The following is a 15,743-nucleotide window of genomic DNA, read 5'->3' as shown; positions in this document are numbered from 1 at the left end:
CTCTATGGACTAAATTACAGCACTTCAACATTTACTGAATTGAACCTTAAGACACGGAGAAAGATTTTGATCTAGAAAAACGAATGATAACACAGGTTAAAATGGCAAAAAAAAATGACATTTAAAAATCTATAAACAATTTCAATGATCTGCTAGAAACAAATATTAAAATCTATCAGGAAAAAAAGGCAAGTGAAACTTTTCAACAGAACTAATGCTGACTTCTTGTGTTATAATTTAGACAAAATATATATTCCAAAAGATTCTAAACATTTTTAAATTCAAAATTAATAGTCATTAGGCTTTGAGCAGACCTTTTAAAATGTTTAACATTTTCACTAAAGTACACAGGTTTGGGGGAATCTTTGAGGTCAAATTGTAATGCTTCTAATCAGTAGCATGACTTAAGCATTTCTTTGATTCAGCAGAACATGTCAGCATTCAAAACAGCTTATAAGTCATCTGTTAGAAAGTAACAAATGTCTACAACTCATTAAATTCCTCTGCCCAAGTGAATTTATTCCATATGGTCAATTAATTATAGAGCATTCCATAGACCATGTTTTCTATGACAACACTAGGTGGCACCAACACCCATAGTGTACAGCTGTTTTCTCAATCTTAGACAAACAACCTGGCAAAGGCTGTTCGCTCTTCCCTGGGATCGTTTCCTGGTTACTAGGGATCTAGATTAGAGTATGATAAGAATAGGAAAACAATCCCACTACACTACCACCATCACCACCAAAAAGGCACTCAAGATACAATGATCTCTGACCAGAATCCAAAATCAGTTTTAAAAGACTGGAATTAAATGTAAAAATGAAACTACAAATAAGTAAACACATAAAAATTTTCTATGTGAAGACTGAAAATGTCCATGAAAATATGTTATAACAAAAAAACTTTTAGAAAACTGGGGGTAAACTGTAACCTACTGCAAGAGTTCACATCCTTTATGCATAGAAAACTCTCATAAAATCAGTTAGAAAAAGGTGAACACCTAAATTTTAAAATGAGCAAAGGGTATAAATGGCAATTCAAAAAAGAAATGCAATGGCAAAAAATATATGGAACATGTTTGCATTCACCACTAATCAAAATAGCAAGATACCACTTTCACCTACCAAACCTGTAAAGGTTTTTACAACGGAATATGTCTGGAAGAATACATAAGAAATAAATCACAGGAGGTGACTCTGGGAAGGCAACAGAGACAAGAAAAACACTTGCTGTCATTGTACTTTTAAAATTTTATACTAAGTGGAAATATCTATCCAAAAATATATATAATATAAACTGTTGGTAAAAGGAGAGAAATAGGTGTTTTCTTACACTGTTATTGGAACTCAGGTTCTAATACAAAGTTCTTTCAACCACCTTAATATTTAATAGTACATATCTTTTATGATACATATTTCATATTTATTTTTAATCAGTACTGGGCCCAAAGTAAGCACTTAATAAATTCTCACAGATTCAACAATATCCAAATTTAAGAAAACATAATCCCTTTATTAGCAACAGTCAGGTTCTAATTTAGTTACATTGTACCTTTACTAGTAGCCTTCCAGTTAAAGGCACTTCTACTCAACTTGCTGTGATTTGGGGGGTATTTAAATTTCTTACTTTTATCAGACAATTGCTCATTGTCATAATTGGAATCCAACCAATAATTATCTAAAAGTGTTCTAAATATGCTCACTAAAAATATATACTTTAACTCAAGTACCAACCTTTAGTATCTACAATGCTTTAATCATTAATCTTTAATATGATTATGAATTAAAAAGTCTGTGCATTAGTGGCAAATCAAACAACCAAAAAAATATATATTAAGCCATCACTATTACTAAGCCAAGATCTTGGTGGTGTAGATGGAAGATGTAAGCACCTTTACCAATGGCCTACCAACAACATATATAGACAGCAGCTGTCCACCACAATAGGGTTATCCAGTCTCCACATGGTAGCAAAATAATTCTACCCCAGTTCTAATATCCATACATACAGAAGGCCAAATGAGAAAATGTGGATGGTAACCAACTTTCCGGAATTTCATAAAAAAAAAAAAAAAAGGTCCTTCTTTGGTTAATGGCCCCAACACAAAACAGAAGCACTTCGGTTGTCTGCTCAATTTAGAATAATTTCTCATTCTAAGATGGGGAAACAACTGAGAACGGACAAAACTTGGGTTAGAATCCTAGTTCCTCATCTCCTGGAGATAAAAACTTCCTTGTAAAATTGGATGAGATAACATAACAAAGATACTTACCCCAATGTCTAGAACATAGTAGAAGCTCAAAAGTATTGTTCTTATTATGTAATTAGCTATGTAACTTCGGTAAAGTTACTTAAGATTGCTGAACTTCGGTTTCATCATCTATAAAATAGATCCTTCTCTCAAAGAGTATCATGAGAATGAAACGAGATAAATGTGTTAAAGGGCTTGGTGCTCAGATTTTCCATAAATGGCAGTCTTTCTTTTCCAGGTAAAAGGAGAATTCAGTTACTTCTCTCAGCCTTTCAAAATTCTCAATTTAAAAACCTCCCAGTGCTGCTGCCCCCTCCCCACTATTCCCCCAATTCCCAGCCTCCCACCTCCTCCTCCCCTACAGCCTGCCCCACCTGCTCACTCCACAGATGAGGCAAACTGAGGCCTGGAGAGGCAAATGGGAGGCCAGGCCAGAAGGGAACAAAACCTCAAGAAACACCGGCACCCCCCTGCACCCCATTCACACACACAAGTACCTGACAGCCAGCTGGCCACCCCCTCCCTGGCACCGCATGCAAACACAATGCTAGCTGCCTCCCCTCCCGGCCCTGGGCACCCACCTCCACTCCCCTCTCCATCTCCTGCCCACTCGTCCCTTCTGCAAGTTCCAAATGCTCTCTACCCACCTGGTCCTCTCCCCCTACCCACCAGAGAAGGGGTACAGGGAAGCAAGCTTAGCTGGGACAAGCAGGGGGTAGGGGTGCAGGGGTGGGCAGCCAGGGTCCCCACCCCCTGCTCCCTCTTCCCAAATAAAGATGAAGGTACTAATGTTGTGTTGGTTTAGATTATTTTTTTTTTCTCTTTCCAGTATACTAGCTTGTCATTTAAGAGAGGGGATATTAAAAAAGAAAGAAAGAAAAATGTTTTAAAAAAAAAAAGCAACACCCCCACCTGTGTCTGTATTTTAGCTTTTCAGACTGTCAGCTCTTTTTGTGTTCAGTTGTTTGATCTCCACAGAGAGAAGTGAAAATGCTGTATTGAGGGTGGGCTTAGCTGTGCCTTGCAAATAAAGATGTGAGAAGGTTAAAAAAAAAAAAAAAAAAAAAAAAAACACCTCCCAACAAACAGTGAGCCCTAATGTAAACTATGAACTATACATTAATGGTACAATTATAATATTCTTTCATCAACTGTAACAAAGGTACCACACCAATTCAAACCTAAAACTGAAAACAAATCTAACAGTATTTCCAATGAATACTGTAACCTCATTGAAGGTGGGGGAGAAAATATTGACTATATATAGAGAGAATTTAACTATATGCATTCAGGTGGGGAGGATTTGCAAACAAATCCTCAACTCTTTTTAGTAAGTCTATTTATTGTAGTGACATGAGCAAAGCATTCTAAAACTATTCAGATGTGGTAAAAAATTGAACAAATGAGTAAATGTATTGATGGCATTAGGAGCCAGGGTTCTCATTATAGAAGGAACACACAAACATGAAATAAGAAAACAAAGAATTAATCCTGGGAATGGACTGGAACTGAGCTATTTGTGTGAACTCATGATTTCTAAAATATGTGTGTACTTATGTTTATATGTGGGGATATAAATATATGCATTTCCTAGCTCTGTCCACTGAAAAGGTTAAATTGCAAAGACCCCCACATTAGCAATGAGCACACTGAGCATACATGATCTCGATTACTATTTTCCACTAAAAGCAACCAGGGATCCTTGGAGAATCGGTTGATTCCAGGGCTGGGACAGAGTAGGTATAAAATGAGCCTACAGAAGGTGGATTTGAGAAAGCTTCCCCGTCTCCTGCCTGTGTAAATAAAGCCTCTTTTTCTCTAAAAAAAAAAAAAAAAAAAAAAAAAATGAGCCTACACTTGATTATGCTAAGAAGCAGTGCTCCCCTTTCCACATAAAAATAGAAGGCAGTATGACCTTGAGGCAATTTGAAGGGGACCTCCAAATCTAGGACAATTTATTCACTAAAATAATTAAGTTCTGTAATGAAATATAAGCCATTAAGGGAAAAGAAGGAATTCATGGATCCTTATTGATGAAGATAGATATAGATGAAAAGATCAGATTAGACAGATAAATAGATATAGATATAGACAGATAATAGATATAGATAGGTAAATGGAAAAAGAGAGTACTTGTTTACAGGAAAATGCCCAAGGTCAATCAATAAATGTGGAAGGAACACTGAGTTGAAAAACCTCATTTTGCAAAGATCATGATAAAGACTGGATCAAGAAAGAATCATCAATGGATACTAAACCTAGGTAGGAAACTTTAATGGGGAATAGTTTCAAACTATTTACTAGTTACAAGAAAGGGGAGGAGGGGGCATTAATTATACACCAAAAAACCGGGGATCACCAGATGATCAAAATTAACCTCACCAGTGAGGGACTGATGGACAGCAGGTATCTCCAGATACGATACCATGAGAAGGGCACAACATTGTCTATACAATATTTTGGCCATGAATCCATAATCTCTATCTAATCACTAAGAAACATTAGACAAATCCAAAATAAAAATTTAAAAAAGGAGGCAGAGGGAAAGTATGTGTTCTTCAAATATTTAATGCCAAAAAAGAGACTGTGGAAAGGTCCCAGGTTAAAGAAGCAAAAGAGAAGTGACAACTAAATGCAATACCTGACCCCAGACTGTATCTTGTACTAGGATGGGGAAAATATGCTATAAAGGACCTGATTAGATCAACTAACAAAGTTGAATACGGATGGTAGATTAGCAAAGAGTATAGTAAATTTAGTTAACTGTATTGAGGTTATGAGGTTATGTGAGATTAAATTCCTATTTGAAGTACTTAAGGGTAAATGGCTAGAATGTATATAACTTATTCTCAAATGGTTCAGGAAAAAAAGGATATATTTATTTATGCATCCATTAACAGTTATCTAAAGAAAGAAAGATCAGACAAATGATAAAGCAAATGGTAAAATGTTAACTACAGGCTAATATAGAGTATAGAAGACATTCTCTGTAGTACTTTTATTTTTGCAACTCTTAAGTTTGAAGCTATTTCTTAAAAAAACAACTTAAAAAAAGGATTAGATTTAAAAAAAAAAAAAGGAAAAAAGGAAGAAAAATCTCTCCTACATGTTTTTTATTCTGTTTAATTCAAGTCATAGACAATTTAATATCTAATTATCATAAACTTTCCTTTAACATAGATTGATTTTTCAATTCCGTTTTCAATAAACCTGAATGTTTCTATGCATTTAGTCACACATAGCCATTCTGCAAATCCATCTCATCCATATGCAAAGCTGCCTAGCTGCAAGTGAGTAGGTTTCTGCATCCTAGCCATAAGATCCACACTCATACACTTTACCTACCCCACATATAACAAAACAGGATCTGGAAAACTTTTATCACATTTATATAAATGAGAAGGTCTACATGTTTAACTACTCCCATTTGCTATCTGTAACTTTCTTAGAGTCATTTCTCTTCTGTGAAGTCATTCCTAAAAGCATGTGCTGATAGTCTTCCACTCATAATCATTATCTAATCACATCCCTGTACTGTGTTTCCTATGCCCCCATCTGACAAAAACATTTCAGTTGTCACATGGTAGTGCTGCCTGCCAGTTAGCTTTTTTTTTTCTTCAGAATTTTCACCTCCTTGATCTATATACAATAGTCTAAATGTATGCAATATTAGAATACTTTAACTTACACCTTTGTTGTTTTATTGAGTGGAAAACATTACTTACAGTGCCAATAATCATAATGTATTTTAAACAAAAATGGAAGCCATCAGGTACCAAAAGCACAAATCTTTAGCCACAGACTGAAAAAAAAATTAAATAAAGAATGTGAATGACATGCTGGACCTAGATCATTAAAAATTGCCTCTAAAACATTAGGTATAGTTAAAAAACAAAAAACAAAACAAAACAAAAAAACACACAAAAAAACAAAAAACTATATATAGTGAAAGATAAAACAGATTGAATATTGATAACTATGAATTTGGAAAAATTAGCATTTACATTCAGTATTAAGAATACAGTTAATTAGAACAGTTTGTTATGGATTCCTTTATCAAGGAAAGAGGGGACAAATTCTACCCAAAAAAATGAGAAAGCAAAAAAGTCTGCATCATAATACCTTGTTCATCTCCCTTGCAAAATTGGTCTTTCCCAAAATTCAAACAGTATTCTGCCTACAAATTGTCAATTTAAGAAAATAAGGAGAATAAATTTGCAACAAATTGCCTGGGGAAATTAATCTTTTATTTATTATTTAATACTTAATGTTTTAATGTTTAAATGTATATCCTATAGTAAGACTCAGAAATGGAAAAAAACTAAACATTTATATAATACTTAAGAATGGAATAAAGTTGTTAGCCATCTGAGAATAGAGCCTCCTTTATGTTATTATCAGTCCATTGCTTAACTTCAGCACATAATTTCAGCACACTTAACCCACGCTTTCAGGAAGATAGGGAAGTGCCTGAATCTCCATTACAGTGTTATACCCCAATGTTTAGAAACTATGTTCTTACCAGTTTGTCTCCACTAGCTGACTGAGAGCTTCATGAGGGCAAAACTTGGTCTTCATCTTTTTTTCCCTCAACAAAAAATTCATAGGCTTGGCATATAGCACACTAAAGCAATCACCCACCTGCTTACAGCTGATAACTGTTAAAATTAAGCCAAAAAAACTTTTAAGTTGCAAGAACCTACCCTAACCCCTTCCTTTTATAGAAAAGAAATTGGCACCTAGAGAGAGAAAGTGATTGCAAGTGGGACAGTCAAGACTAGAACTCATGTCACCAATATTGTTTTTTTCTATACCACAATAGGTTTCCTTTCTAAGATTTTTGGAGAGTACATACATTTTGTATATCCAAATAATTCTTTCCTGGTATGCTACTATGATAGCTAATGTCAGAAAAAAGGTTGAGTAAAAGAGGCAATAACAATTTTCTCAGATAAAAGGCATAAACAATAATTTCTAAAGAATGATGCCCAAGCAATGCTTATACCTCTTAAACCATCCCTACTAAGCCTTCAAAGGCATTGCCCCCTCCCTTTTTCTCCCTTAATTCTAAATTATAGTATATTATCAATATTATATACTATAACTTTTTTTCAGTTATGTTATATACTATACTTGTAAATTCAGGATATATTATAAATACAAGCCAAGGTTCCTAAGTTTAGCAGGATCAATCCAAGAAGCAGTTGACTCCTAAAATATCTATCTACTAGAGGATGGTAGGATGAGGTCTCGAGAGAGGGTGTTGGTGTGGCAGGGAGTGTTGTGGGGTAGGGGACACTTCACAGGCTGTTAAACATACCAGACCACCACTCACATTCCTGCTTATTCTTGGTTTTCATCCACATGCCTCACTATGCTGCTCTGGGCTTCTCAACCCCTACTTTCTAGGGTTCTCTCCTAAATTATTTTACCGTACTGTTTGAAACTCTCCCATTCTACTGTGAACCAGCTCCCCTAATCCTCAACTTCTTTACTGAACATTCCATCCGTTATCTCAACTTGACTAAAACCTGGCTCTTCCTTGAGGATACTGCTTTCTCTGTAGAATTCTCAAAATGAGGGCTACTTATTCTTCTATACCCTCCTATCTCAGAGATAGGAGAGGAGGCCAGGGCCCTACTGGCTCACCAATGCTGTTTCCAGACTATTATTTAAGTCTTGGCTATTTAGCTATGGCATTTTCTATCCCACCTCACTGCTTTCATCAACAATCCCACCGGTCACCTTTCTGCCCTTTACCTTAGGACTCTTCTCCCTTACTCCTAATCTTCCTCTGCACCCAATTCCTGCCATCATTCTGGGAGACTTCAATGTCCAGGTGCAAGAGCAATCAAATGTCTCAGCTTCATAATCCTTGACCTTGCTTCTAGTAACCTTCACCCCACTCCACTTTAACCTCAGTCCCATGGCCATACCAAGGACATTATAATCAACCTGAATGGCTAGTCCTCTGAAATTCAAAATTCAACATGCACACACACACACACACACACACACACAATTGTACCCTGACCACAATATCCTATCATTCCACCTGTCGTTTTATTCTTGGACTTAACTTGGACGTCATGTTCTTTGACCTTCTACTCTTCTAATTATCAGCTCCCTCTTCTCTTCATATTCTTCAATTTAGATGTCATAGTCCATCACTTCACTAGTACTCTCTTACTATTATCCTCAACTCCCTTAACTCACTGTCCTTGCATAGGACCTCGTCAAGCAAACCCTGATAAGCACAAATCTGAATCTCATCCCAACCCCTCCTGAATCTCTACTATTACCTCTAATTGGACTCTTGCTCCCATATTTTAAAAAGAAAAAAAAAAAAGCTCTTCCTCTTCCTCACCCCATGCTCTCTCCTGCTAACAATCTCCACACTCAGTTAAACTTTTAAAGGTTGTCAACATTTACTGTCCACTTACTCAAGTCCCATACACTCCTTAAACCTAGCCCTGCATACTCACAAATGCTCTAGCCATTGTCAAACAACTCCTTACCTCCTTGTTGACAAACTCTTATCTTAACTGATCTCTCTAGTGTTTGATAATGTTGACCAGTCTTTCTCGATCCTTAAATCTTTCTCTTCTCTTGGTTCTCCCTACACCAACAGCCAAGATCTCTCTCAGGAGCTTCATATGTATAATATACATAATTTCTTGGATATCTCATAGGTACAATACCATATTCAAAACTGAATTCTTTATCTTCTCTCCTCAAACCCATTTGACACTCTCATGTTTCTTACCTCAGTGTCTTCAACTGCCATCTATGTATCTGCACATGCCAGGAACCTGGATTAACCGGAGTCATCTTTGACTCCTCCACTTACCTTTCATTTTCCTAGGCTACCAAACACAAAGTCCTATGTCTCCAAGTTCACCCCACTCACTGCCTTAAGGTTCATAATCTCTTCTTTCCTAAGTTACAGCAATAATCTCCAAACTGGTCTCTCTTGTCACTAGTGTTCCCCCTCTCAGATAATATAACTATATTCAGTAAACACACAGTAACCACTACATATTTTTTTTTATAGAAAATACAGTTAAGTTAGAATGCTAAGTAAAAAAATGTGCAAATCAGATATGTGGGAAATGAAGAGTCAAAAGAAAAAATGAGAACTAGCATTTTTCAGAAGAATCCATAGTACATCTCAATTCACACTTTTTAACAGAAGGTCTACTAAACTTATACTTATCACTGGAAAACTCTGCATTAAGTTAAAATATTAGAAAAATGTTACAGAAATGCTTTTTCTTTAAAAATTAAAAATGAAATAATTTCTGGGAAAACAAAAATAAACACATCTGAAAATAGTTCTAACACTTCTTGCTCTTCATGCTATTAAGAAACACCGAAGCAAATAAAAAAAAAGGAAAGAAAGAAAAGAAAGAGACATGGAAGTCAATTCTAATTTTAAACATTTTCTAGTGCCATGGTACAATAAAAAATAAACAGTGAATAACGTGTACAAAAGTTAGGAGCAAGAGTGAGTGCAAGAGGGGTGGAAAAAGCACTAAAACCTTCCACTGAGACAGCAGAAAAGAATTCTAATCAATACACATATTGATTTATATTGGACACTATAAATTTAACATACTCAAAATGTAGAGGAATATTCTATGATGAGTCAAAAGAAGATTAGAAAGCACAAAACAATTTATTAATTACCTGAAGTTCTACTCAGCTCTGCTGAAAATATACCAGATGATGATCTGTTCCCTTTCTCTGCTCCAGAAGGACATTCTCTCTCTGCTTCTTTCACAGTAACTTTGGGCTTGACTATACTGCCTATCTCTGTTTGAGGAGCCAAAGTAGAAACTTCTGGAGGCAGTAAGGGCACCTTTGATGTATCTGGCATATCTCTGGATAATTCATCTGAGACACAGATTTTATCTTCATCTTTAGGTTGCACATTCTTGACAGAAAGGCCAGGCAATGACCCAGCTCCATCCTGGACATGAGCAATTTCACTTTTGTGGGATACTTCTAGGTCAGTGTATTGCCTGGCCAAATTAAGAGAAGCATCAGCTTTAGAACTGACCAATATAGGGAACTCATCTATAATCTCAATTGGAGATGAATCGGAAAATGTTTCACTTTCTCTTATTTTTGCTTCCTCAGAAACAAATAAGCCTTCATTTGAATAAACTGCAGTATTAAGCTCCTCCATCTGCAGAATTTTCTCCTTTTTGTTCAATATTGAAACTTCATCAGGTGATAAGATACCTTCTATGGGATTTAAACTGGGCTGGAAAGATTCCAAATATGGCTTTCCCCCCTCAGGTGGTGAACCACTGAATTTTTCCTGTTTTTCATGTTCTAATATTGCCTCAGGTAAAGTTTCAGTGAGATTTTCTTTCACAAGCATTACAGCTTCATCTTGTTTTTGAGGAACTTCAGGTATTGAATCATCACTAAATAAGTCAACTGGTTCGGAATCAGGTGAGGAATCTTCAACTATCTCAGAATGATCAGGCGCTGGCTGTGCAACTTTAGCTATTTCTGAATAATTAGAGAAATCTGGAGTTGGTTCAGTAGAGAGCTTTGTTTCTTTAATTAAATCACATGCAAGAGATATATAAGGGGCCTCTGTTTCTTGAACAGCTGCATTAATACTTTCAGGCTCTTTAATTTCTTCTTTTATTCCTGATACTTTTTTCAGTGATGCACTCATAGCCTCTTCATATGGTGGGGGATTTTCAGATTCAAGTTTTATGTTTTCATAATTTACTGAGGGAGGAGCTTCTGGTGATAAACTGGGCTGCACTGCAGAAGCACCAGCACCAGGAACTGCAGAATTTAATGGTGCTTCCATAACAATGTCAGGCAAAACTGGTGAAGGACTAGCTTCAGATGCTTCAAATGATGGGCAAAGTTGTGCTACAGGGTGTAGTGACTCCTGCATAGCTGCTGATGTTTGGACCAAGTCCATTTTTGTTTCATAAACTACCTTTGTTCCTGTAGCTTCATTCAATTCACTTTCACATGCTTCCTGAACTAAATCTGGGGTGAGACCTTCAGGCATGTTTGCCACCATTTCATCAGTCACCTTTGATAAATGATCTGTTGTGACATAATCTGTCTCAGAATCCTGTGTTGCTACAAGGAAAGGGTTTAATGTTTTGATGCTAGTATTCTTCTCTGTCACAATTTGGGCCTTTTTTTCTTCTATTTTTTTTTCATCTGTCTTATTTTCTGAAGTATGGTCTTCCAGCAAAGGAAATATATTTGTCGCAATGCTCTCAGGTGTTGTTGGGTTAAAGGGAGCACATGTAATATATGCTTCCGAACCATCTTTTTTAGCTTCTGGTGAACTGGGAAAAGAAGTATCATCATTACTGCTTTCATTATCTTTTTCATGATTTGTCTGCTCAAGGTTATCTGCAAAACATTTTTTATCCACTTTACTTTCCAACTTGCTCCCTATATTACCTTCAGCAGCCACCATATGAGTATCTTCATTATAAATATCTTTTACTTCCCATGCTCGCTCAAATGGTTTAAAGTCTGCATATTCCTCTCTCAGAGGAGCTTCTTTAAAAACTGCAACTCCCTTTCCATTAAAACTGTCCTTTGCTTTTTCTGGAGATGTAACTTTGTCCTCTTGTTTAACCAATTCAGTGAGGGCTATAGGTAGCTCTTGTTGATTATGAAGGACGCAATTGCTACCTAAAGCCTCTTCATCTTTATTCTTCACAACTACTTCTTCCTTAGGGTTTGCTACTATTATGGCAGATTCTGCTTTTGGAGAGCCACCGAATGATGATCCCATTTCCGAATATTCCAATTCTGTAAACTCTGTTAAATCTCGATCTACAAATGGATTTTTTGCCTTCTCTGAGAATTCTTTAGAAGCTTCATTTGAAGTTTCTTGAAATGTTCCTTTTGTGGGTAATACGGCTGGTAAATTACCAAGATATTCATGTTTAAAAGAAGCAGCTGAGAGAGGAGATAGAGAAGGAAGAGGAGCAGCAGTTTCAAGCAGGACAGATGGGAAATCTTCTTGACCAGCCGAAACAGTATTACCTGGCTGCTCCTTCAAGTCCATAATTTTTTCTGTGACCATGGACAGAAAGGAAAGTTAGAAAATGCCAGTGTTCTCAGAGTTAATGCAAGTTTTATGACAGATTCAAAATAGTGTTAGTAAAGACTTACTCTTAACTAAAATGAAATGTTAATAGCATTTAATAAAAAGGACTTGAGTAGACCTGAATCATTACTAATTAAAGCTGTTGTCAATAAAACTTGTGCATGACTACACGTCCTGATTACAAAGGCAATTATATGCTATACAAAAATATAAATCAAGTATTTGAGAAAAACCTCAACTATTACCAACTGAGAAAAACTACTTTAGTTTCAGAGAAAGGGAAGAGGATTTGAGAAGAGATTAACTGACAGTATGTTAAAGAAAGGGTACTTGATAATTAAATGCCATAGACTGGTATTTATTTAAATAAAAGTCTTTGGACTACAAGCCTCTTTGGAGAAAAGGAACGGTCAATATGTAAAGGTAAACAAAGGGTCCAAGAATTCCTTACATCTCGCCAATTATTAATCAAGTCCTGCCAATTTCTTCCTTGGATGTAGCATATAAAATGTAAATTTCAAGTTTTTCAGTACACACACATTCTTGGAACCATGCTAATTTTTAGTAATTCAAACTAATCTGCCCAGAATTAACAAAACTAAAGAGTCAAAATTAGAATACAGAGAAGATAAAAGACTAGCAGAAAGAACTTGCCTGCAGAGGAGTGCATCACAGGCTCAGATGTAGCAGGAAGAGCAAAAAGTGTCTCATCTGAAAAACAAATAGAATATAACCTCAGCAGAAATAAAGACAGAGTTGGAAGGAGACTAAAGATAAGAGGAGCAAGCCAGGGTTCAGTTTGTAATGAGTTAACACAGAACTTTATCTACTGAGAAAAAGCCAAGATGAAAAGCAGTCAGAATAAGTAATCCAGATTGTCATCATACATATTATAAAGTTAATTAAATGCTATCCATAGAACCTAACATTTTTCAAAAGGTAGCAATGTGTCTATATTAAAGAAACTTCATAAACTAATGTGGCTTTAAGATACTATTCTTCTCATTTTACATAATGCATCCAAAGTTTTTACTCATGTTTTCAGATAAGTAGATCTAACTGTTTATACAAGCCAAAAATTTAAAAGATTAATTTGAACAAAATTAATAACTACTTTTGTTTAATCTCTTTTTTAATTGCCATATGCTCATTTCAGAAGACAACTTTCAGAAAATTGTGCATTTTCTCTTACACTCCTGGTTGTTGATCCTTAAAAACATTCTAATAGTCTTTTTGAACTACTCACACAACATATGTAATATTGTACACTATTTTTTGAAGACTTAATTCCTATGTGCCATTGTCCGAATGCCAAAGGTAGTCCAAAATACAAAGAAAGGCTATCATTAAGAAGATACTTATTATTATTTGCTTTGTTTAAAATTAACTTTGAGGGCTTACTTTACTATATTTCCTAAGTGCTTTACATGCAAGAACTCATTTTCTTCCCTACAACCTATTTGTTATAAGCGTTGTTAATATACCTCATTTAACAGATTAAAAAAAAAAACTGAGTCACAGAGAATTAAATAACTCACTCAAGTATACAAAACTGCAAGTGGAAGACTCAAGCAATTCAACTCCAGACCCCATTTTCTTAACCACTATATGCTATATACTGGTACACTAATGTACAATGTCTTTTGGTACCTGCAGGTGGAAAATCCTGAGCAACTGCGGTTTAGACTAAAGAAAGCCTCCAGCAAAAGAAGATCTGAAACAGCCCACCAGGAAAGTATTCCTTTAATGAAAAGGACCTAATAAAAAGATTTGGACATTTCTATAAGGAAGGACAAGCTAGACATGATTGATCAAAATAGATAAAAATCATTGAGACATAGCTATCATGAATATGGACTTGTCCTTCATATCCCTTGATGAACAGGAGAGCTAAATTCACAAGGACATAAATTCTAGAAAAATCCATTATGGGTATATCATACTTACACATTTTTAGATGGGGTAATGAGGGGGAAATCCATGATGTTTTTAAAAGGGTATCCTACACCCATCTAAACCAGAAAGACAGTACGACTTCATGAAATTTCATAAAGTATACACTGCTATGATGACCTGCTATGTGAACTTAGTTAAGTTAGTTTCCCCATATATAAAACAAGGACATTAGTTCTTTTCAGCTAAAAAATTACAAGCTTCATAAAACTGAACAAATTCTTAAGACAAAATGGTTCTTTTCCATGTGGACAATATACTTAAAAGGTAATAATTCAGAGGTCAATCTACTTGGAAAATGAACTAGAAATTAAAAACATATATTACTGATAAAATTAGAGGGGGAAGGGAATGACATGTAAAATTGTGGAAAAATGTAAAATATTTTTTAAAAACGCATTCTTATTCCTATTTAGTACCAGAATCTCTCTTATACTTAAAACTATATTAATTGCAGAGGCTAAACGTGCTTAAAATTGTGCCTAACAGACTCCCCTGAGTGCCTCTTTGTTGCTTAGATGTGGCCTTCTTTCTCTCTAACTAAGCCACCTTGGCAGGTGATCTCACTGGCTCCCCCTTATATGGGACCTGACTCCCAGGGGTATAAATCACCCTGGCAACACAGGATATGACTCCCCGGGGATGAATCTGGACCTGGCATCATGGGATTGAGAACAACTTCTTGACCAAAAGGGGGATGCGAAATGAAATGAAATAAAGCTTCAGTGGCTGAGAGATTTCAAATGGAGTCAAGAGGTCACTCTGGTGGACATTCTTACGCACTATATCAATAACACATTTTAGGTTTTATTGTACTGGAATAGCTAGAAGTAAATACCAGAAACTACAAAACTCCAACCCAGCAGCCTTGACTCATGAAGACAACTGTACAACAATGTAGATTACAAGAGGTGACAGTGTGATTGTGAAAATCTTGTGGATTGCACTCCCTTTATCCAATGTATGCATGGATGAGTAGATAAATGGGGACAAAAACTAAATGAAAAATGGGGGATGAGGGGATGATTTCGGTGTTCTTTTTTATTTTTATTTTTCATTCTTATTCTGATTCTTTCTGGTATAAGGAAATTCTGGTATAAGGAAATTCTTATTCTGATTCTTTCTGGTATAAGGAAAATGTTCAAAAATAGACTGGGTTGATGAATGATGGTACTGTGAACAGTTGACTGTACACCATGGATGGCTGTATGGTATGTGAATGAAACTGAATTAGTACTCCACGAAGCTGTAGATCTGATAAATTAGAGATAAGGACTTCAATTGGTCTACAAATCCTAAAAGAACCCTATCAAGTTCAGCAAATGCCATGAGGCCAAAAACAACAGAAAATTATAAAGCATATGAAAAAAACAGACGATATGGATAACCCAAGCCCAAGCACCCAAATCAAAAGATCAGAAGAGA

At 35.7% G+C, this 15,743-nt stretch overlaps 1 protein-coding gene across 3 annotated transcripts in view; it reads right to left on the bottom strand.

The window, feature by feature from the left end:
- Positions 1-15,743, bottom strand: part of RTN4 (reticulon 4) — an 82,312-nt gene that overhangs the window by 39,192 nt on the left and 27,377 nt on the right. Inside the window, exons 2-3 of one of the 3 annotated variants that reach the window (XM_037806525.1) lie at positions 13,020-13,076; positions 9,944-12,331 (exon numbers count right to left, since the gene is read on the bottom strand). The exons of 1 other annotated variant lie outside the window; for it this stretch is intronic. In XM_037806525.1, coding sequence (XP_037662453.1) covers positions 9,944-12,331; positions 13,020-13,076 — 2,445 coding nt within the window. The remainder of the gene's footprint in view (positions 1-9,943; positions 12,332-13,019; positions 13,077-15,743) is intronic. One more of the 3 variants, XM_037806526.1, reaches the window with a different exon arrangement.

Source organism: Choloepus didactylus, chromosome 17 (genome assembly GCF_015220235.1).
Source record: "Choloepus didactylus isolate mChoDid1 chromosome 17, mChoDid1.pri, whole genome shotgun sequence".
NCBI lineage: Eukaryota > Metazoa > Chordata > Mammalia > Pilosa > Megalonychidae > Choloepus > Choloepus didactylus.
This window is presented reverse-complemented; position numbering and strand designations above follow the sequence as displayed.